Genomic DNA, 21,578 nt, shown 5'->3' with positions numbered 1-21,578 from the left:
AGTTTAACACCTGACTAAACCGTAAACAATGCCTCAGGATATCATGTATTCTTTTACTATATTGTGGATGGTATATTGTTTGAAATCTGGTACTATATTACTGTCTTCATTCATCTGAGGCATAGGAAGAGAAAAATTAATTTTACACTGTTCCTCCGGCCAAACAGGTTGCTTTTCAATAATCTGTATTATGCTTTACACTGTAGTATTGTTGCAAAACCTTGAGCAAATTGGATGAAATAGCTAACTTCAAATTTAAATTCAAACCAAGCAAAGCCCCTATTCTTACTTGTCCTAATAAACTCAAACTTGAAGTGGATTATGCTTTAGTTCCAATTAATGCCCATGCGTTATGATTCAAGATCTTGGCATAAATTGCAGACAAAAACTCTATTCGTTATCATTGAGTAAGTAAAGCAGCAGAGTGGTTGAGAAAAAATGCATAATCCATCTTCAGCTGACTGAAGAGATACTTGAGCAGCTATCATAACTACAGACAATTTCTACAATTATTATGAACTGCAGACTTGATAAGAACATAAGAGCATTTCATAAATTTTAGATACATCTTTGCTCAGATCTAAACTTTATTTTAGTAACTCCAATTAACACGATAAATCAATTCAACATTAAGGAGATTCGAGAGTCTCAAACCACTACTTTAGGATATCAAGACTGTGTAGACCTCAGTCAACTCAATCATTAAGGAGCCTAACTAAATGACAATTTCAGAAAAATATTCTTTGATGAATTCAGACAATCTAATACATAATATGGAAGCAAATAGGTGCAAATTATTCAATTTTATCTCACTTCATGATGGTATAGCCATTAGCTGTATCCTATTTTGCAATAGCTAAACTCCATTAGTAACTGCAGCATCCAGTGTTAGCACAACATGCAAAACATTATCACACACAGATCACAAAGCAGCTGCATACCATCACAATCGCCCACCTGGCCCATTTAATGAAGTAAGGCAAATGGTTGAGCAGATTGAATGTGTAAAAGGAATATCGGGTAATCTCTGTCACTGTCCAGGTGACCAAGAAAAGAACGACGCTTTCCTCATTCTGGATCTGCAGATTGTTCCATGAGAAAAAAGGCAAGTTCAGAAATAAATCATGTAAATGATATTGGTTTTAAGTCCCAGATTGAGAAGTGCATTTGATTCCCCCTTCCTACTCTGCAGACTATGCTCAGAGAAATACCTGAGCACAAATCAGTACACCACACATACTTTGCAGTGACAAACTACAATATATTTCACATCAGTATTATGTAAAACAAAAACAGAATTACCTGGAAAAACTCAGCAGGTCTGGCAGCATCGGCGGAGAAGAAAAGAGTTGACGTTTCGAGTCCTCATGACCCTTCGACAGAACTTGAGTTCGAGTCCAAGAAAGAGTTGAAATATAAGCTGGTTTAAAGTGTGTGTGCGGGGGGGGGGGTGCGGAGAGAGAGAGAAGTGGTGGGGGGGGCGGTGGTGTGGTTGTAGGGACAAACAAGCAGTAATAGAAGCAGATCATCAAAAGATGTCAACAACAATAGAACAAAAGAACAGTTAGGTGTTAAAGTTAGTGATATTATCTAAACGAATGTGCTAATTAAGAATGGATGGTAGGGCACTCAAGGTATAGCTCTAGTGGGGGTGGGGAGAGCATATAAGATTTTAAAATATTTAAAAATAATGGAAATAGGTGGGAAAAGAAAAATCTATATAATTTATTGGAAAAAAAAAAGGGGGAAACAGAAAGTGGGTGGGGATGGGGGAGGAAGCTCAAGACCTAAAGTTGTTGAATTCAATATTCAGTCTGGAAGGTTGTAAAGTGCCTAGTCGGAAGATGAGGTGTTGTTCCTCCAGTTTGCGTTGGGCTTCACTGGAACAATGCAGCAAGCCAAGGACAGACATGTGGGCAAGAGAGCAGGGTGGAGTATTAAAATGGCAAGCGACAGGGAGGTTTGGGTCATTCTTGCGGACAGACCGCAGGTGTTCTGCAAAGCGGTCGCCCAGTTTACGTTTGGTCTCTCCAATGTAGAGGAGACCACACTGGGAGCAACGAATGCAGTAGACTAAGTTGGGGGAAATGCAAGTGAAATGCTGCTTCACTTGAAAGAAGTGTTTGGGCCCTTGGACAGTGAGGAGAGAGGAAGTGAAGGGGCAGGTGTTGCATCTTTTGCGTGGGCATGGGGTGGTGCCATAGGAGGGGGCTGAGGAGCAGGGGGTGATGGAGGAGTGGACCAGGGTGTCCCGGAGGGAGCGATCCCTACAGAATGTCGATAGGGGGGGTGAAGGGAAGATGTATTTGGTGGTGGCATCATGCTGGAGTTGGCGGAAATGGCGGAGGATGATCCTTTGAATGCGGAGGCTGGTGGGGTGATAAGTGAGGACAAGGGGGACCCTATCATGTTTCTGGGAGGGAGGAGAAGGCGTGAGGGCGGATGCGCGGGAGATGGGCCGGACACGGTTGAGGGCCCTGTCAACGACCGTGGGTGGAAAACCTCAGTTAAGGAAGGAGGACATGTCAGAGGAACTGTTTTTGAAGGTAGCATCATCGGAACAGATGCGACGGAGGCGAAGGAACTGAGAGAATGGGATGGAGTCCTTACAGGAAGCGGGGTGTGAGGAGCTGTAGTCGAGGTAGCTGTGGGAGTCGGTGGGTTTGTAATGGATATTGATGGACAGTCTATCACCAGAGATTGAGACAGAGAGGTCAAGGAAGGGAAGGGAAGTGTCAGAGATGGACCACATGAAAATGATGGAGGAGTGGAGATTGGAAGCAAAATTAATAAATTTTTCTAAGTCCCGACGAGAGCATGAAGCAGCACCGAAGTAATCATCGATGTACCGGAGAAAGAGTTGTGGAAGGGGGCCGGAGTAGGACTGGAACAAGGAATGTTCCACATACCCCATAAAGAGACAGGCATAGCTGGGGCCCATGCGGGTACCCATAGCCACACCTTTTATTTGGAGGAAGTGAGAGGAGTTGAAAGAGAAATTGTTCAGCGTGAGAACAAGTTCAGCCAGACGGAGGAGAGTAGTGGTGGATGGGGATTGTATGGGCCTTTGTTCGAGGAAGAAGCTAAGGGCCCTCAGACCATCCTGGTGGGGGATGGAGGTGTAGAGGGATTGAACGTCCATGGTGAAGAGGAAGCGGTTAGGGCCAGGGAACTGGAAATTGTTGATGTGACGTAAGGTGTCAGAGGAATCATGGATGTAGGTGGGAAGGGACTGGACAAGGGGAGAGAGAATGGAGTCAAGATAACGAGAAATGAGTTCTGTGGGGCAGGAGCAAGCTGAGACGATTGGTCTACCGGGGCAGTTCTGTTTGTGGATTTTGGGTAGGAGATAGAAGCAGGCCGTCCGAGGTTGGGCGACTATCAGGTTGGAAGCTGTGGGAGGAAGATCCCCAGAGAAGGTGAGGTCAGTGACAGTCCTGGTAACAATGGCTTGATGTTCAGTGGTGGGGTCATGGTCGCATGTCTGCGAGAAACGTCCGGCCCATCTCCCGCGCATCCGTCCTCACGCCTTCTCCTCCCTCCCAGAAACATGATAGGGTCCCCCTTGTCCTCACTTATCACCCCACCAGCCCCCTAATTCAAAGGATCATCCTCCGCCATTTCTGCCAACTCCAGCATGATGCCACCACCAAACACATCTTCCCTTCGCCCCCCTTATCGGCATTCCATAGGGATCACTCCCTCCGGGACACCCTGGTCCACTCCTCCATCACCCCCTACTCCTCAACCCCCTCCTATGGCACCACCCCATGCCCACGCAAAAGATGCAACACCTGCCCCTTCACTTCCTCTCTCCTCACTGTCCAAGGGCCCAAACACTCCTTTCAAGTGAAGCAGCATTTCACTTGCATTTCCCCCAACTTAGTCTAATGCATTCGTTGCTCCCAATGTGGTCTCCTCTACATTGGAGAGACCAAACGTAAACTGGGCGACCGCTTTGCAGAACACCTGCGATCTGTCTGCAAGAATGACCCAAACTTCCCTGTCGCTTATCATTTTAACACTCCACCCTGCTCTCTTGCCCACATGTCTGTCCTTGGCTTGCTGCATTGTTCCAGTGAAGCCCAACGCAAACTGGAGGAACAACACCTCATCTTCCGACTAGTCACTTTACAGCCTTACGGACTGAATATTGAATTCAACAACTTTAGGTCTTGAGCTCCCTCCCCCATCCATCCCCACCCCCTTTCTGTTTCCCCCTTCTTTTTTTTTCCCCAATAAATTATATAGATTTTTCTTTTCCCACCTATTTCCATTATTTTTAAATATTTTAAAATCTTTTATATTCTCCCCACCCCCACTAGAGCTATACCATTCTTAATTAGCACATTCGTTTAGATAATATCACCAATTTTAACACCTAACTGTTCTTTTGTTCTATTGTTGTTGACATCTTTTGATGATCTGCTTCTATCACTGCTTGTTTGTCCCTACAACCACACCACCCCCCTCCACTTCTCTCCCCCCACCTAACCCCCCCCCCCCCCCCCCGCCGCCCCCCCCCCCCCCCCCCCCCCCCCCCAACCACCTTAAACCAGCTTATATTTCACCCTTCCTGGGTTTCACCTAGTTCTGTCGAAGGGTCATGAGGACTCGAAACGTCAACTCTTTTCTTCTCCGCCGATGCTGCCAGACCTGCTGAGTTTTTCCAGGTAATTCTGTTTTTGTTTTGGATTTCCAGCATCCGCAGTTTTTTTGTTTTTATTTTTATATCAGTATTATGTATATGATCTTTCCACAAATGCAATCCAATAATGCTACATGGAAGTAACATCAGTGTTGCGGAAACAGTAATTGGTAAAAACAAATTTGTATTGCAGAATTCAGATTTGTTACAAGTTAACAGTACAAAAGCCAACTGGTAAAACCAATTGGCATTTATACAAGTAGTTGCACATATCTATATCAATCTTAACCACTGCAACAAGACCATGTAGGTAAGCCTTACTGCAGTATACGTTCAGTGTATATATGCACGGGTTCCAACTACACTGAACATGTAAGTCTTGTATGTGCTTTTCAAGTAATGCCTGTAGTTTAGCTATCGAGTTTCATTGCAGATTCTGCAAAGGTTACAAGATCCTGCTGTGATTCATCAGTGCAGCCATTTGTCGAATGTGCCATATGGCCTTGAAATATAGGGACAAAGTCTATCCATTATAGGGATAAAGTTAAATAATGCTTAGTTATTAGAATGTACTGGAAGCTAGAATGCACCAGAGTTAAATTCTTAATTTCTGACTGCAAATTTACAAGCTAAAGAAATATGCTAATAGGTGTTTTCTGGCACTGCTAATTTATTGTTTCCTAACATTAGTAACTCAGTGTCACAACCCACCATTTTCTCTATTCTGGCAAGCAACCCATTTAAAGGCAGATTCTCCAACCATGCACCCCATGTTGAAATTCTTACACAGCTGAGATCAAGAACTCAAAACATTGAAATAGAGGGGGCTTGTGTCCTACCATTTCACTGCACAGTCTATTATTCCAATGCACTCCACATTTACAATTATTTAATTGCAACAAATAATCATAAAACAGTGTTTAGTTCTACTGTTTGCCTTCATTTTTCTGTTTTCACTAAGAGAGAAGTTTTCTTTTAAACTTCAGGAAACAGTCAAAATGATATTTCACTCACAGTATTGTGAAATAACAATGTTAGTAAAAATAAATAGCATTAAAGCATGCTCAGCACATATTTAATAATCAGGGGTTGTTTTTATATTATTAGCATGCACTAAGGTCCTACAGTATACAAATGTCAGCTTGCTCAATTGGTAAAACTATTACTTTTTTTAAAAATTCATTCACAGGATGTGGGCTTCACTGGCTGGGCCAGCATTTATTGCCTATCAGTAGGTGCCTTTGAGAAGGTGGTGGTGAGCTGCCTTCTTGAAATGCTTCAATCCGTGTGGATTGCAGCATTTCAAGGCAGCTCACCACCATTTTCTCAGGCACCTACTGATGGGTAATAAACGCTGGCCCAGCCAGCAAAGCCCACAGCCTGTGAATGAACAAAAAAAAAAGCAGACAGCTCAGTGCAGTATTAAAAGAAGTGCTGCATTGTCGGAGGTGCTCTTTTTCAACCATGGCCCCATCTGCTTAGTTAGGTAGATATAAATGAACCCATGGAATTATTCGAGGGAGCAAGGCAAGTCTCCCAGTGCACTAGCAAAACATCATCCCTCAACTAACACTACTAAGAAGAAAATCATTGATTTGGACAGCTTTTCCCAAGACTGAGGGGGGCACAGATTTAAAGTAATTGGCGAAAGAGGCAAAAATGACATGAGAAAATACTCTTTCACACAGCGAGTGATTAAGGTCTGGAATGCACTGGAATGCTGAGTGTATGGTGGAGGCAGCTTCAAATTGAATTATTCAAAAAGGGAATTAGGCTTATCTAAAAAGGAAGAATATGCAGGGTTTTGGGGAGAAGGCGGGAGAACGGCACTAGATGAATTGCTCATTCAGAGAGCTGGTAAAGGCACGATAAGCTGAATGGCCGCCTTCTGCGCTGTAATAATTCTATGATTTGGATTGGTGTTTGTGGCCTTGTTGTATGAACATTGGTTGTTACGTTTGCCTAAAACAACAACAGTAAGTTCACTTCAAAACTAATCCATTAGCTGTAAAGCACCTAGGATGTCCTGAGGATGCAATAAACAGGCAAGTTCTTTTTTCTACAACTGACAGTTGTTTTATTAAGATACAGTAGGCGGAATTTCCCATGCCCATTGGCAGCAGGCATGATAGGCAGCGTGTGCTGACAATATGGCGCGATCGGTTTCACGAAGGCGGGAAGGCAGGTCGCAATCGTCCACTCAGCCCACTGACGGTTGTCAGGGAGCTCATTGTAATACATCAGCATATGATTAAAAGGCCATCCTGCCAGGCTCTTGGACCCCACTGGATTGTCCGTACACATCGGCAGGAAAGCACGTTGACATGCTTCACAACGACATGCAGGTGACATGCACTTGGCGGCCTTCACGTTGGGGGATCTGAGGTGAGCGAACAGCATCATTTTCCACAGCTCACCAGGGTCACCTGTGTGCAGGCTTCAGGGATGCCAGGGATGGGGGGGTGCCTGGGTGAAGTGCTGTCTTGCCTCAGAGGCAACTGTTTTTGGTTGGGGGCAGGCGGGAGGTTTTGTCTGGGCTCAACCAATGCCCAGCCTCGGAGGCAACTGTTGCTGTTGTCGAACTGCAGCCCTAGCGTGGGATCCCATACACAAGATATTGGGGGGGGGTGTGGTGCAGGGTAGGTGAGGGACGTGACCACGTAGTAGGGATACCTCTATCAACTGAACATTCTACGGCAACTGAGACAGATCAGGCGCAGCCACAGTGATATGATTGGGGTTGGAATCCTAGCCTGCCCGCCCATGCAAGCAACACGGAGGCACCAAAGTGCCACCAAGTGCTGCAGACCTTACCGCTCCCAGCCCCTCTACTGCCCTACCCTCCCTGCCCCCAGCCCGGCACAGAGTGCGAGTCCATGACCACTTTACTGGAATGCGCAGCAGTTGGACTGCACACGTTGTACAATCTCCTTGGCAAGACTGGCCATGTAGCAGCCACTGCTGGAGGCTCTCACAGCCCCTTGCAATCTCAGCATCCTGGTGAGGAGCTGTCTCCTCCATGTCACAGGCTGACATGGCAGCCATGCAGCACATTCATCTCTGGCCATCCAAGGAGTGACCAGCACTCTCCAGGAAGCGTTAAGGGGCCATCACACACAGCCAGGAAAGGTGCTAAGTACACCCATGCTAAACAAGTCTCTCTCTCTCTTTCATGCAGCAGGAGGACCACGTCAGGATCATGAAGCCTGGTCACCTAGCTGTATGCCTGACAAACTACAGAGAGTGAAGACAACGGAGGAGAGGATGACTGAGGTGCCTGGCCGCGCAAAGGCGAGCACAATAACCTCAGGAAGAAGGGGTTCCCGTACACACTGCCCAGGAGCGACAGTGAGCCATGGCTGGTCAGTGCCTAGCGACACCCAGGGTCTATAGATGCTGCCTGTAATTCCTGCAGATGACCGAGAACCAGTGTCATCGATGATTGCACATGTCTAAGGACCTGTTGGCTCACATCTGCCACTTACTGCAGGATTTGGCGTCAAGGGGACAAGGCAGGCATCCAGTGCCAGTGGCTGTGAATGTGACCGTGGCACTCAAATTCTATGCCAGTGGCTCCTTTAAGAGCTCCAAAGGTGGGAAAATTCCACCCAGTGTTTCTGATGTTATGGACAAGCTCACCTAAATTAGTTCTGTCCGGCATCTCAATAAAATTCTAATTTGAAGAAATTTTTGAAGTCTTGCATGAAATGTCAGAAACCTGTATTATTTGTCAGGTTTGATATTCCCATGCACTCCAGTATACTGAAGACTTGAAACACACTCAAAGCATTATTTTCACATTGTGAATGCAGCCTGCATTTAATAAACAGCAGGACAGCATTGCAAGCAGTGACATACACTTGCAATCACTTTGACATTTTTTTAAAAAACATTAAAGTTTTTTAACTATCACTTTAAATTTGAACAGCAAGTAATGGGTCAAATTGTACAGACAGTGGCAATTAACAACATTGTTCACGCCCCAGATATGATGATTCACCTGGTAGCTGCAGAATAGCATGCTGGGGCCAAGGTTAAAATTTGCACACACTGTCAGCAGAAGTAGGGTTATACCACCAGGGATTTGAATTGGGAAGGGGAGAGCAGGCCAAAACAAAATTTGTGCTACTAAATTTACAGTTTTTTTTTCTCCATACAATAGCAAAACTATGAGCAGCAGAGGGAGGACCAGTAGGGGCATCAGTATTCAAGAAAATATTGAAACAAACTTACCGGTCTTATACTGTGGATAACAAACCACACCATGAAAATTCTGGACATGACTTGGACCCCAGTAACGAGCACCGAAGTTCGTACTATCCCTTAAAAAAAAGAAGTTACTTCGCAATCAATAAAAAATTCCATATTTAATACCTCTTCAAATCCACCAATTACTCACCAGCAGCACAGTGGATTATCTGTGGAGTATCAAAAGGAAGAAAAAAAAGATTGTTGTAAACATTGTTAAAATTTGCATTGCACATTACATAATCATAATATGGTAATAACAGCAAATCAGTTTTTTTTACCTCTAACAATGCAAACGTCTGGAAAAATTTTAGTGTCTTTTGTATGCTTCTGTATAGTCCCTTATGCGTTCTTTTCTCGTAAGAAAATCGGATCATAGCCACAGCTAGTACCAGCCACCTTGAGACAGAAAGAAGCTAATATAAATATAAACCACAGAAGGTGAAAAAAAATGCAGTAATTTTATAAGGAACAGTCAATTCACGTGATTCAACTCTGAAAGAAGTAATACCACATTACAATACCAAAGACAACAAAATGTCTGCGCAATGAGGGAGTAATAAATTGAATAAAAACAGAAACTACTGAGCACACAACAGGTTGATGAGCATATTAACATGCTCTGTGTAAACCCCATTCAAGGCTGATGTCAGGAAGCATTGCTGGAAATCTGGAACTCTATGAACCCCCCCCCACTGCACCCACCCTATGACCGGTACAAAAAGCTGTCAAGGCTGGATCAGTTGAAAATTTTAAAACTGGTAGTTTTATAAGGCTTTGGGGAATATGGAATAAAGGCAGGTAAATGTAATTAAAGTGTAGGTCAGCCATAATTTAATTGAATGGCAGAAATAGCTGAAGGGGCTGCGTAGTTTACTCCTGTTCCTATGGCATTCTTTAAAATGAGTAAGAAATCACTCTTCTGTTGAAGGGTCATGAGGACTCGAAATGTCAACTCTTTTCTTCTCCGCCGATGCTGCCAGACCTGCTGAGTTTTTCCAGGTAATTCTGTTTTTGTTTAAGAAATCACTATGTGGCCATGAAAAAAAAAACTGCTCCCTATTCCTATCTGTAAGGAGCCAAATAACTGTTGTCTTTTCTCAGAATAACTGACTACTTTTCAGAAAACTCTACTGTAAAAGCAGCAAGCTGTTCAATGTGACTTTATACAACATTATGAAAAAATAGATTTTTCTCAAATAACAAAGAACTGTTAAATATTGCTTGTAGATTATTAGTCTTGCTATTATTGACTAGTACTGGCTTTCAATCTGCTGCCAGGTGAGTATGAAGTTTAAACTGGTACTGTGGGCTGTGTTCATGCTACTGTTACAAGGTCACCTTCTCACAATAAACTAATAAGAATATAATAATTAGAAAAACATTATGCATTTGTTTAGCAACAATATTTGAGGTAAAAAAACTTACCAAAAAATTTAATTCCTAAAGAAACAAGATAAGCACATCATTGTATTGTCTTACATTGAAGTAGGCTGAAATACTGCAGGCTAAGCCATATGTATTTCAAAATCTTTAACTCCATCTTTTACACAAAGTCTGTAATTAAGTTTTTAAAAAGTAATTTTACCCACTTTCAATATGTATTCAGTGGTTTGACATAACTCTTCCCCCTGCCTACAATTCAGTTTTTAAAATGAGACTGAGAAACCTAAAGCCTCATTGTCCCCACTACACAAGATGAATGAAGAAAGATGTTAAAGTCTGTGAAACATTTTAAAGAATACATTATATTTCCCGAAATTAAATATAAACTTGCTGTACAAATGCCATCTACTGATATAATTTATACAATACAATTTGAATTTCCAGAAACATATACCCACAAAAACCATGTGGTGGTAAACATAATCCTTTCAACCCTGGGACCTGAGGGTTTGAACATATGCTAAAATTTCCTTTCTTTCTGTTCAGTTTATGGTTTCCATACGAAAGTTTGAGAAATCTCAACCCAGTTGCAAATTAGCACAAACAAGCGTATGTAAAAAGTCAGTAGAAACTAGCAATCTTCCTCAAAAGATAATATTTGCTATGGGAAGATAAAAGGTTCACAGCAGTGTACTCTGGGGTGCTACTCTGAAATGGGGAATGAGGCACATTCCCAGCACCATTATAGTATGAATCAAAGCTCAAGAGAAGATGGTGAATACTTACAATAAAAACCTTTGCTTAATAACTTAATTAAACTTGCTTTTGATGCAAGTGAGTTATCTTGCCATGCCATTAGAGGATGTTACTTTGGTTTAGATTTTTTCATAATATTTAATAACTGACAGTAAATAAGAAACCTGAATGCTGTAAAACATAACACTGTTTTTTATTTATGCTTTCAGGGGAGGTGGGCATCACTGGCTAAGCCAGCATTTGTTGCCCACCCCTAATTTCCCTTGAGGTGGTAGTGGTGAACCACTGCAGACCATATGGTATAGGTACACCCACAGTGCTATGAGGAAGGGAGTGCCAGGATTTTGGCCCAGCAACAGTGCAAAAACGGCAATATAATTCCAAGTCAGGGTGATGTGGCTTGGAGGGGAACTTGCAGGTGATGGTGTTCCTATGCATTTGCTGCCATTGTCCTTCTACATGGTAAAGGTTGCGGGTTTGGAAGATACTATTGAGGGAGCTTTGATGAGTTGCTGCAGTGCATTTTGCAGATGGTGCACACTGCTGCTATGCATCAGTGATGGAGGGAATGAATGTTTATTGTAGTGGATGGAGTGCCAATCAAGCGGGCTGCTTTGTCCTGGATGGTGTCAAGCTTCTTGAGTGTTGTTGGAGCTGCACTCATCCAGGCAAGTGCAGAGTATTTCATCACACTCCTGACCTGTGCCTTGTAGATGGTGGACAAGCTTTGGACTGTCTGGTGAGTTACTCACTATTGAATTCCTAGCCTCTTGACCTGCTGTTGTAGCCACAGTATTTATATGACTGGTACAGTTCAGTTTCTGGTCAATGGTAACCCTGCAGGATGTGATTGTGGGGGATTCAGCGATGGTAATGTCATTGAATGTCAAGGGGAGATGGTTAGATTCTCTCTTGTTGGAGATGATCAGTGTCTGGCATGAAACTTACTTGCCAATTATCATCAGCCAAAGCCTGAATGTTGTCCAGTTCTTGCTGCATATGGACATGGATTGCTTTAGCATCTGAGGAATTGCAAATGGTGCTGAACATTGTACAATCAACAAACATCTCCACTTCCGACCTTATGATGGAGGGAAGGTTATTGATGAAGCAACTGAAGATGGTTGGGCCTACTCACTATCCTGAGGAATTTCTACAGCAATATCCTGGGACTGAGATGATTGACTTCCAACAGCCACAGCCATCTTCCTTTGTGGTAGTATGGCTCCAAACAGTGGAGAATTTCCCTCCCCCAACCATTGACTTTACTGTTGCTAGGGCTTCTTGATGCCACACTCGGTCAAATGCTGCCTTGATGTCAAAAGCAGTCACACTCACCTCACGCGTTCAGCCCAAACATGGAGAAAAGAGCTAAGGCTCTAATGAGATCTGGAGCCTAGTGGCCCTCGTGGAACCCAAACTGAACTTCAGTGAGCAGGTTATTGTTGAGTAAGTGCCACTTGATAGCACTGGCGAAGACCCCTTCCATCACTTTGCTGATGATTTGAGAGTAGACTGATGGGGCAGCAAATAGCCAGGCTAGTTTTGTCCTGCTTTGTGGTGGACAGGTCATATCTGGGCAATTTTTCACATTCCTGGGTAGATGCCAGTGTTGAAACTGTACTGGAACAGCTTAGCTTGAGCATGTCTAATTATGGAACACAAATCTTGTGCTCCACAAGACAAAAGTCTTCAGCACTTTTGTGGAATGTCGTCAGGGCCCATAGATGTTGCAACATCCAGTGCCTTCAGTTGCTTCTTGATATCACATGGAGTAAATCTAATTGGCTGAAGACTCGCATCTGTGATGCTAGGGACTTGAGAAAGCGGGTGTGGATCAGCCACTTGCAACCAATCATCTTCAGCCAGAAATGCAAGTGTTTCTTCAATTTTGTTTTTTGCACCGAAGTGCTGGACACTTAATTGAGGATGGGGATATTTGTAGAGTCATCTCCGCCAGTTAGCTGTTTAACTTGCCACCACTTGAATGATCTAATTTAATTGGATCTGGTGTGAACAGCTGCCATTTTATGACTCTCACCCTTTTATTTGACTTCATCCAATAAAATGCAAGATGCCTTTTGAATTGCAATTCTCTTAAGTCTGCGTGGTTTGTCAGCCTCTAGATGCTTACCAAGGTTTTTCTAATTGAACTTGCATTTAAAATTTAAGCTCCAAAACTAAAAAGCTACACCTCTAAAACATCTGCTAGTTCATAAATGACATATGGAATTAAGTTTTAATCAATTTTTCTATGTTAAATATATATTTTGTAAAGCCAAAAAAAGCTAAATTTATCATAAACAGCAAAGTAAACATTGTAAAGAAATTACTGAAATGTTTAATAAGTTAAAAGTTGAAACATAAAACCCTTATTTATACAGAAATGTTAATATATTGATATTTCTTAAAGGAGGCATGGATTTTGTTCTGAAGGACAGAAGAATGTGGCTTTACTTCCAACCTGGTTTATATTAAAAGCCAATTTCTGTGCTTTTGGACATTATTAGAATAGATATTGACTGTCTTGCTATAAACATGTTTGAAAATTCAAATCTTCTGCACAAACATTTTGATATTTCTTTTGTCCTTGCATCAACAAAAGCCTATTTCGTCTTTTTAATGTTCTAGTAATGCACAATAATTAAATCCATTCAACTTCTGATACCACCATCAAGAAAAAAGACAGATGCTTTGTTCCCATTGTTCTGTCACTGTTTCAACCTATCTCAAAGATACCAGTATAACATTCCGATTTAATTTTCCTTACCTACAGTATATAATATCAGTATGATAGAATAGAAGCATAGAGTGGTTGCAGCACAGAAAGAAGGCACAGCACAGAATGGGACTATTCAGCTCATTGAGGCCATGCTGGCTCTGCACAGACTAGTCCCACTCCCCTGCCCTTTCCTCATAGCCCTATAAATTTCTCCTATCAAGTGCTTATCCTATTCACTTTTGAAAGCCACAATTGTATCTTCCTCTACCATCCTTTCAAGCAGTGCATTCCAGGTCATAACTAATATTCCCTCTAAACTGCACATCCATGTGACTACATAGCATCCCAAAAATCCCGACACAGGCCACACACAAGTCAGCTCCTATTAGTGTGGGTGTGCAGCCAGATAAAATATTTCAAAGTGGGTGCGCACTGAAATAAATCACTTGCATACTCCAAAATTAAGTTAGAGGATATGTTGGTCATAAACACTCTCTGAATAAAGAAGTTTACCTCATGTCGCCTTTGGTTCTTTTGCTCTCCATATAATCTGTCTAGACTCCTTGAACACCTCTACCAAATCTCTTCTCCCTCTTCTCTGGCCTAGGGAGAACAATCCTACCTTCTTCTATCTATCTACATAACTCAAGTCCCTCATCCATGGAACCACTCTTGTAAATCTTTTCCGCAAGGTCTCTAAAGTCTTCATACCCTTCCTAAAGTGTAGTGCACAGAATTAGATGCAATACACCCGTTGAAGCCAAGCCAATGCTTTATAAAGTCTCATCATGTTACCCTCCTACACAGATGTGTGACAGCTTGGACTGGGGATTGTACAAGCATCCTTCTACTTCATAATCTGGATATTAGAAGTCCAATAATGAGTATTTAGCAGACTCCCGTTAAAAAAAAATTCCCTCTTTATCTATTTGCTGCAACAGGTGCTGTTGTTCAGCCCCATTCAATCAGGAGGATAAAATGATTGGACCCTGAACTCTATCAGAGTCCAGTTCCACAGGCATTTATTCATTTGCAGTAAGATCATTTGTTTTGAGAAAAAAAAATTGGAAATTTTAATCCTCTTCCTCACCATACCTTGAGTGGCCGGGGTTTGGTGGGGGGTGGGGGGTGACGCTGGTGGGCGTTAAAAGTTAGCAAACACATGAAACCCAATCTCAACCTGCCTTGAACGCACCTATTTCCATTTTAAGCACAGCACATTTGGAAGAGTCTGAATATCGCACTCTAGGCAGGTTGTTACATAATCATAATAAATATTAATGAGGCCATATTCCAATTTGGCAGCGATTTGATGAAATTTTCCAGGGCCGAGCAACTTGGCACCAAAGGGAGATCCAGCAGGCAAGTGCTTTTGTATCACCTGTTTTAGCTCAGGAAAAGCAGGAGTACTTTCCCCCCACTCCAGGCCCTCATGCAAATCTTCTATCATCAACTGACCTTCCCCTCAACAATCTGCCTCCATCCCCAACCCTCATTCTTTCCCTCTCTCCATCCTCACTGCTGCACTTTAAGCATGACCCCCCCCCCACCCACCACCAACCCCTGCCACCCCAAACTCTCCCCAGTTCCACAACGTGCCCTAATCTTTTCCAATGACCAGGAACCATCCCCTCCAGATCCCAGCTGTAGGCTTCTGCTGGCAGCCAGCCAAGAAGCAGGACAAAAATAAAGATAGTGAGCTTGTCTTTAAATTCAATGTTCCTGGCTGCCCCTCCACAAATATACATCCCTGCTTCCTCCCCACCATCCCAAGAATATCAGCCGTTCTGCCAGAATATCCTACCTAAGTATGGGTCACTGAGAACTGATGGAACTTGTTCGATAAATGTAAATGTGAATACTTGGATGATAATGCAAAGTTTGACTTTCACACATGCTTAACTGTTTATTTTGCAATGCTTTCACATTGATTACAACAGTTAAATTTCCTTTGTGCAAATGCATAAAGATGACATTTGGATAGAAGAGACAAAAACATGCGTTATTCTGTGTTTCTGGTTACCCAGGGCATACAATAGTCAATTGTTAATTTTAAGCATTTATTACAGATAACCCTTGGGCTCTTTTACTCAATTTCCCCAAGGCTCTTTGAATCAATATTTTTAACACTTAAATGCTTCTGAACTCCAGCCACCCTGCTTAACTTCTAATGTTGTAAATTTCTTCCCTGCCTACAGCTGGCATTATAATACTCATAATTGAACAGTTTTTCAGTGAAATACTGCTCCACTACTTAAAAACGTAGACCATAGCATACCAAAAAGCTAAGCAACAGTCCTGGTGGACTTGCCTGGCCTGGCCTACACTGGTGGACTGCATATCCTAATGGGATGCATGTTACATCACCTGTACCATTGTCTCCCCATTCATATACTGAAAGCTGATACTCCACAAAAAGGATGCTGCAGCAACCAAACATGGCAGGGCACTGGAGACCAGAATGGTGGCTGAACATAGTCTTCTACCCATGTAGTAAAGAAACTAGGATAAGAAATTAGGTAGGAATGGTGAAAAGAAAATACAGGCATTACAGAGAAGTAGAGCTTATCACAACCCCATATTGTCTACAAAAAGTGTGGGGCGGAAGAGAGGATAGAACAACTAAATCTTAGAATTAGGGCTGGAGGAGGGAAGGAGTGTGTTGCAATCCTTCCCTCCCTAACAGTGCTTCCCAGCCATCCTCTGTCTCCCTTAGGTAGTCTCCGCGCTTTGATTCCACATTCCCAACCTAATTTCCTACAGCCCTATTCACCACCCTCTCACATCCTGACTCACACTCCCCCACCCTTTCCCAGCTTTTATTTTCTTACTTTTTCCCTTTTCCCATCTTCCATGTATCTCATATGCAAGATGATGATGATGATCCCCTTCCCCAGTCTGGGTCAATTCTCCATCTCCTCTCTAATCCTGCTTGATCTGAATGCTACACGGTGTGTGAAACACCGAAAGAGATCAACTATTGTGGGTACGTGGACTGCACAGTTCACTCATTATAGGTTCTTGAAATAGCTGTTACTCCTGTAAGTGGTGCTGTGAAATACCTTTTTAACATTAAAAGAACAATGTTGTATGATACACAGTAGCTACAGTCTGACAGTGACAGTACCTCGCTTTGTAATTGTGCAATCTTCTCACCAGGTTAGAGTTCTACAAATTGCTCAAAATGTTTTCTGATAATTTTTATCTACTAATTTATTTCTCCAACTGAAATTTCTAATGTACAAAATACAAAGTTACATATTTCACCAAATTGTCTTGTGCAACTTTTAATATTGTCTTTAAAGTTTTCACTGAAGATCGCCGGCTCTCATTTTTTCCATAGTTGTGACTCTGGGCTGAACTTCAATTGTGTAATTCCAACATGCAACGATACTAGTCATCTGAATTTCTTCTGGAATATTCTTTAGCTTCTAGTAATTGTCATTATGTTTTTCAGTTAGATTTGAAATTTGTTTCTACTTTTGCTTATTTATTACTACTGCTAACAAGTTTTCTTTTTGTTTTGTCTCTGTTATTTCTCCTTGTCAGTTTCTGTGAAAAATATCAGTTATGTCGTAAAAATGCCTCCTTGCTGTGCAATCTTCAGTTCCCTCTCTCAACAGATCCTAGAACTCCCTTCTTAACAGCACTGTGGTTGGTACCTACACACATGGCCTGTTGCAGTTCAAGGCAGGGGATCACCATCATCTTCTCAAGGGCAATTAGGGATGGCTACAAATTCTGGCTTTGCCATGGACACTCACATCGTGCAGACATGTTGGCCAAGATCTTCCAGTCAGTGTTGGTGCTGTGCACATCGATGCTGCCTGGGAAGATTTCTGTGACCCTTATGCGATTTTTCAGCTGGGACTTCCAATCCTGGCTGAAGCATCAACAGGTCAGGACAGACACCCACAGAGAAGACCTTTGAGTGTTAGAAAAGATGAAAAATGACAGGACATGCCTCCTTTCCACTACAGTAGATGTCATATTCAGGTAAGCTTTTAAAGGTCTCAATTCTTTAAGTAAGTGAAATGGTTAGTGAATAAATGGGTGAGTGGGTTGTCAGGATGGGGGTACTCAGGTCAGGGAGCTAGTTGGCTGGGAGGGGGGGCTGCGGTTTAGTGGGTTGGAGTGGTCAGTAGGTAGTTGGGTGGGGGAGGGTTAGTCCGAACGAGTCCAGGGGTGGGGGGTAGTTGAGTAGTCGGGTTGGGGAGTGATTGGGAGGTTTGGTTGTGGTATTCAGATCAGTTATGTTGGGTAAGCCGCTGAGTAATACAGGGTATTAACCAGTACAACATTTCAAGGGTAAGTATGCAGGTAAGCTCCACGTGTCTGGCCCAAGTCTTTGACACCGAGTCAGCGTCAGACATTTGTGGAGGGTCCCAGTCACTGGAAATCAGCCTTTTGGAAGTTTAAACGTCCCAGGAATTTCAGCGCATATGTGCATGCATCAGGACTTCCTTGGGGTCCTGATGCGCTTCTTGCGCTTCTCCTAACTTACATTATATCTCTGGCAGTCCTGATATGGAAAGATTTAGGCCAAACAAAACTCCTGATTTGAACTGAACAGTAAACATTGTGCTGGCCTGTACAACAACTTGCATTTATAAATCACCATTAATATAATAAATATAATAAAACATCTCAGGACACTTCACCAGGGCATTGTTACAATTTGAGACCGAGCTACACGAGAAATTATCAGGGTAGATGACCAAAAGTTTGGTCAAAGAGTTAAGATTTAAGTATTGTCTTAAAGGAGAGAGGTGCTAAAGCATTAAGATTTATGGATGGAAATCAAGAGCTTTTCAGCTGATGGCAGAGTCAGTGGTGGAACAAGTAATGAGACATACAACAAGCTAGAATTGGTGGAGTGCAGAGTAGAAGGTTGTAGGGCTGAAGGAAATTGGGGAAAGGGAGGGGCAAGATCATGGAGGGACTTGAAAGTAAGGGTGAGAATTTTAAAATGGAGGCATTGCCTTAGCAGGAGCCAATATAAGTCCACAAGCACAGGGTGATGAGTGAATGGGACTTGGTGAGAGTTAGGATAAGGCCAGTAGAGTTTTGGATGAGCTCAAGTTTATGGAGGGTGCAAGGCTGGCCCCGAGGGCATTGAATTAATCGAGGCTAGAGGTAACAAAGACATGGATAAGGATTTCAGCAGCAGTTAAGCTAAGCTAGGGGCAGAGATGGGTGGTGTTAGGGAGGTGGAAATAGGCAGTCTTGGTGATGGAGAGGTCATGTGGTCAGGTCAGTTTAGCATTACAAACAGTCTGGTTCAATCTCAGACAGTGATCAAGAGAGGGATGGAGTTGGTGGCTATTGAACAGAATTTGTGGTGACAGTGAAAAATAATGGATGTGGTCTTTCTAATAGTTAATTTGAGGAAATTTCTACTCATCCAAAACTGGATGTCAGACAAGAAGTGTGACAACTAAGAGACAGTGGAGTGGTCGGAAAAAGTGGTGGTCAGGTAGAGCAGAGTACTGTCATGTTTTTGGATGTTGTTGCTGAGCAACAGGATGTTGATGAAAAATAGGAGGAGGTGGGGCAGGGATAGATCACTGGGGGATTCCAGGATGTATTGATACAGGAACAGGAAAATAATCAATTCCAAGCATTTCTCTGGCTATGACTGGATAGATAGTAATAGAACCACATGTTGACAATCCCCTCAGCTGGACAACAGAGGAGAAGCATTGGAGGACATTGGTATGGTCAACTGCCCCAAAGGCTACAGCAGGATGAGGGCTAGTGCTCAATCATTATGTTCCATTTCATATATGGACATCAGTAATAAAACATGAGAAATTTGTGGCTGCCAATTTTGGAGTATAAGCTAGCCCCATGTTGAAATCCAGTCAAATTTGGTTGGCAAAAATTTGATCCATTTTCCAAATCTCTCTGCCAACTTTAGAATAGATTCTAAACTGTGACTTCTGATGGATTCTGTTTCTCTTTTGACAAAAGACAGACTGATCACAAGTTCATTGTACTATCCATCTTGCTTCATATATTCCTCTCTCTTTACAACGTATTTTTCTTTTTAGTAATACACTAACTGCTCCAGTCTAGAAATCCAAAATCACTTGTCCAGAATTTTTTGAGCAGGCCCACACAACTCCCAGACTTGCTCTTCAAGGCACTGCAGCTAATCATGAAATAATGAAAGTGATGGCCTTTACAGCTATTCTAATGGTCCTGTTTCTACTGAAGATAAAGATGGTTGTTTCAGTGGGAAAATGGCAGTAGAGGGGCAAGAGGAATAACAAAGATAGAAAAGTCAGCTAATTTAGTAGGAATTAAAATTAAAAATCAAAACCTTTCACATTACTAGTACATTGCCAGTCTTTCTGAGAAAGGAAATTCTTCAGTTTTCTTTTTATATTGAATGTTTAGTAAATAATTATTACCCTACTTTCCCCAGCCTGGACATACAGACATACAAATTAGCAGCAGGAGTAGGCCACTTAGCCCCTTGAGCACGCCCTACCATTCTACAAGATCATGCCTGATCTGATTGTAACCTCAATTCCATATCCACGCCTACCCCCGATAACCTTTCACTCCTTTCCTTAGCAAAAATCTATCCAGCTCTGCCTTACAAATATTCAAAGACTCTTCTTCCACTACCTTTTCAGGAAGAGCTCCACAGATGGAAGATCCTCAAGAGAAAAAAATTCTCATCTCTCTCTTAAATGACCGACCCTTTATTTTTAAATAGTGACCCCTTGTTCTAAATTCTTCGACAAGGAGAAAACATCCTCTCCACATCCACCCTGTCAAGACCTTTCAGGATCTTATATGTTTCAATCAAGTCACCTCTTACTTTTCTAAACTCCAGTGGACATAAGCGTAGCCTGTCCAACTTTTCCTCATAAGACAACCCAGCTCATTACAGGTATTAGTTTAGTGAACCTCCTCTGAACTGCTTCCAATACATTTACATCCTTCATCAAATAAGGAGACCAATACTGTACACAGTACTCAAGATGTGGTCTAACCATTGCCCTTTCTAACTGAAGCATAACCTCCCTACTTTTGTGTTCAGCTTCCCTCACAATAAACAATAACATTCTATTAGATTTCCTAATTACTTGCTGTACCTACATACTAACGTTGCTTGGCTTAAATAGCCAAGTGGTTATGGCACTGGGTTTGTAACCCCAAGATCAAGAGTTCAAATCTCACAATGGCAAACTATGAAACAATGTAACTTCATCTGAAACAGATGGAAACAGGTTTACTCAAAAGAGTATCAAGAGTTCAAATCTCACAATGGCAAACTATGGAACAATGTGACTTCATCTGAAACAGATGGAAACAGGTTTGTACTCGAAAGAGTATCAAGAGTTCAAATCTCACAATGGCAAACTATGAAACAATGTAACTTCATCTGAAAAACAGATGGAAACGTGCTTGACTCGAAAGAGTTACATACTAACCTTGCTTGGCCTAAATAGCCAAGTGGTTATGGTACTGGGCTTGTAACCCCAAGATCAAGAGTTCAAATCTCACAATGGCAAACTATGAAACAATATAACTTCATCTGAATAGGAACAGATGGAAACGTGTTTGTACTCGAAAGAGTTACATACTAACCTTGTTGAACCTGTTGGCAGTGCTAATTCTGGGCCACCTGCAATCACTTGTTTCCTCAACATCATCAGCATCATTTTAGTACAATACAGTCATACGAACATGCGAAAGAGGAAGATAAGTAGGCCATTCGGCCCCTCAAGTCTGCTCCACCATTCAATAAGTTCATTCTCTCTCCACAGATGCTGCCAAACATGCTGAGGTTCTCAGTATTTT

At 42.4% G+C, this 21,578-nt stretch overlaps 1 protein-coding gene across 1 annotated transcript in view; it reads right to left on the bottom strand.

The window, feature by feature from the left end:
• Window positions 1–21,578, bottom strand: part of hacd1 (3-hydroxyacyl-CoA dehydratase 1) — an 84,313-nt gene that overhangs the window by 49,498 nt on the left and 13,237 nt on the right. Inside the window, exons 2-5 of the mRNA XM_041183132.1 lie at window positions 9,178–9,295; window positions 9,048–9,066; window positions 8,882–8,970; window positions 958–1,079 (exon numbers count right to left, since the gene is read on the bottom strand). Coding sequence (XP_041039066.1) covers window positions 958–1,079; window positions 8,882–8,970; window positions 9,048–9,066; window positions 9,178–9,295 — 348 coding nt within the window. The remainder of the gene's footprint in view (window positions 1–957; window positions 1,080–8,881; window positions 8,971–9,047; window positions 9,067–9,177; window positions 9,296–21,578) is intronic.

Source organism: Carcharodon carcharias, chromosome 3 (assembly GCF_017639515.1).
Source record: "Carcharodon carcharias isolate sCarCar2 chromosome 3, sCarCar2.pri, whole genome shotgun sequence".
NCBI classification, from domain to species: Eukaryota; Metazoa; Chordata; class Chondrichthyes; order Lamniformes; family Lamnidae; genus Carcharodon; species Carcharodon carcharias.
The sequence above is the reverse complement of the archived record's forward strand: the minus strand, read 5'-3'. Positions and strand labels throughout refer to the sequence as shown.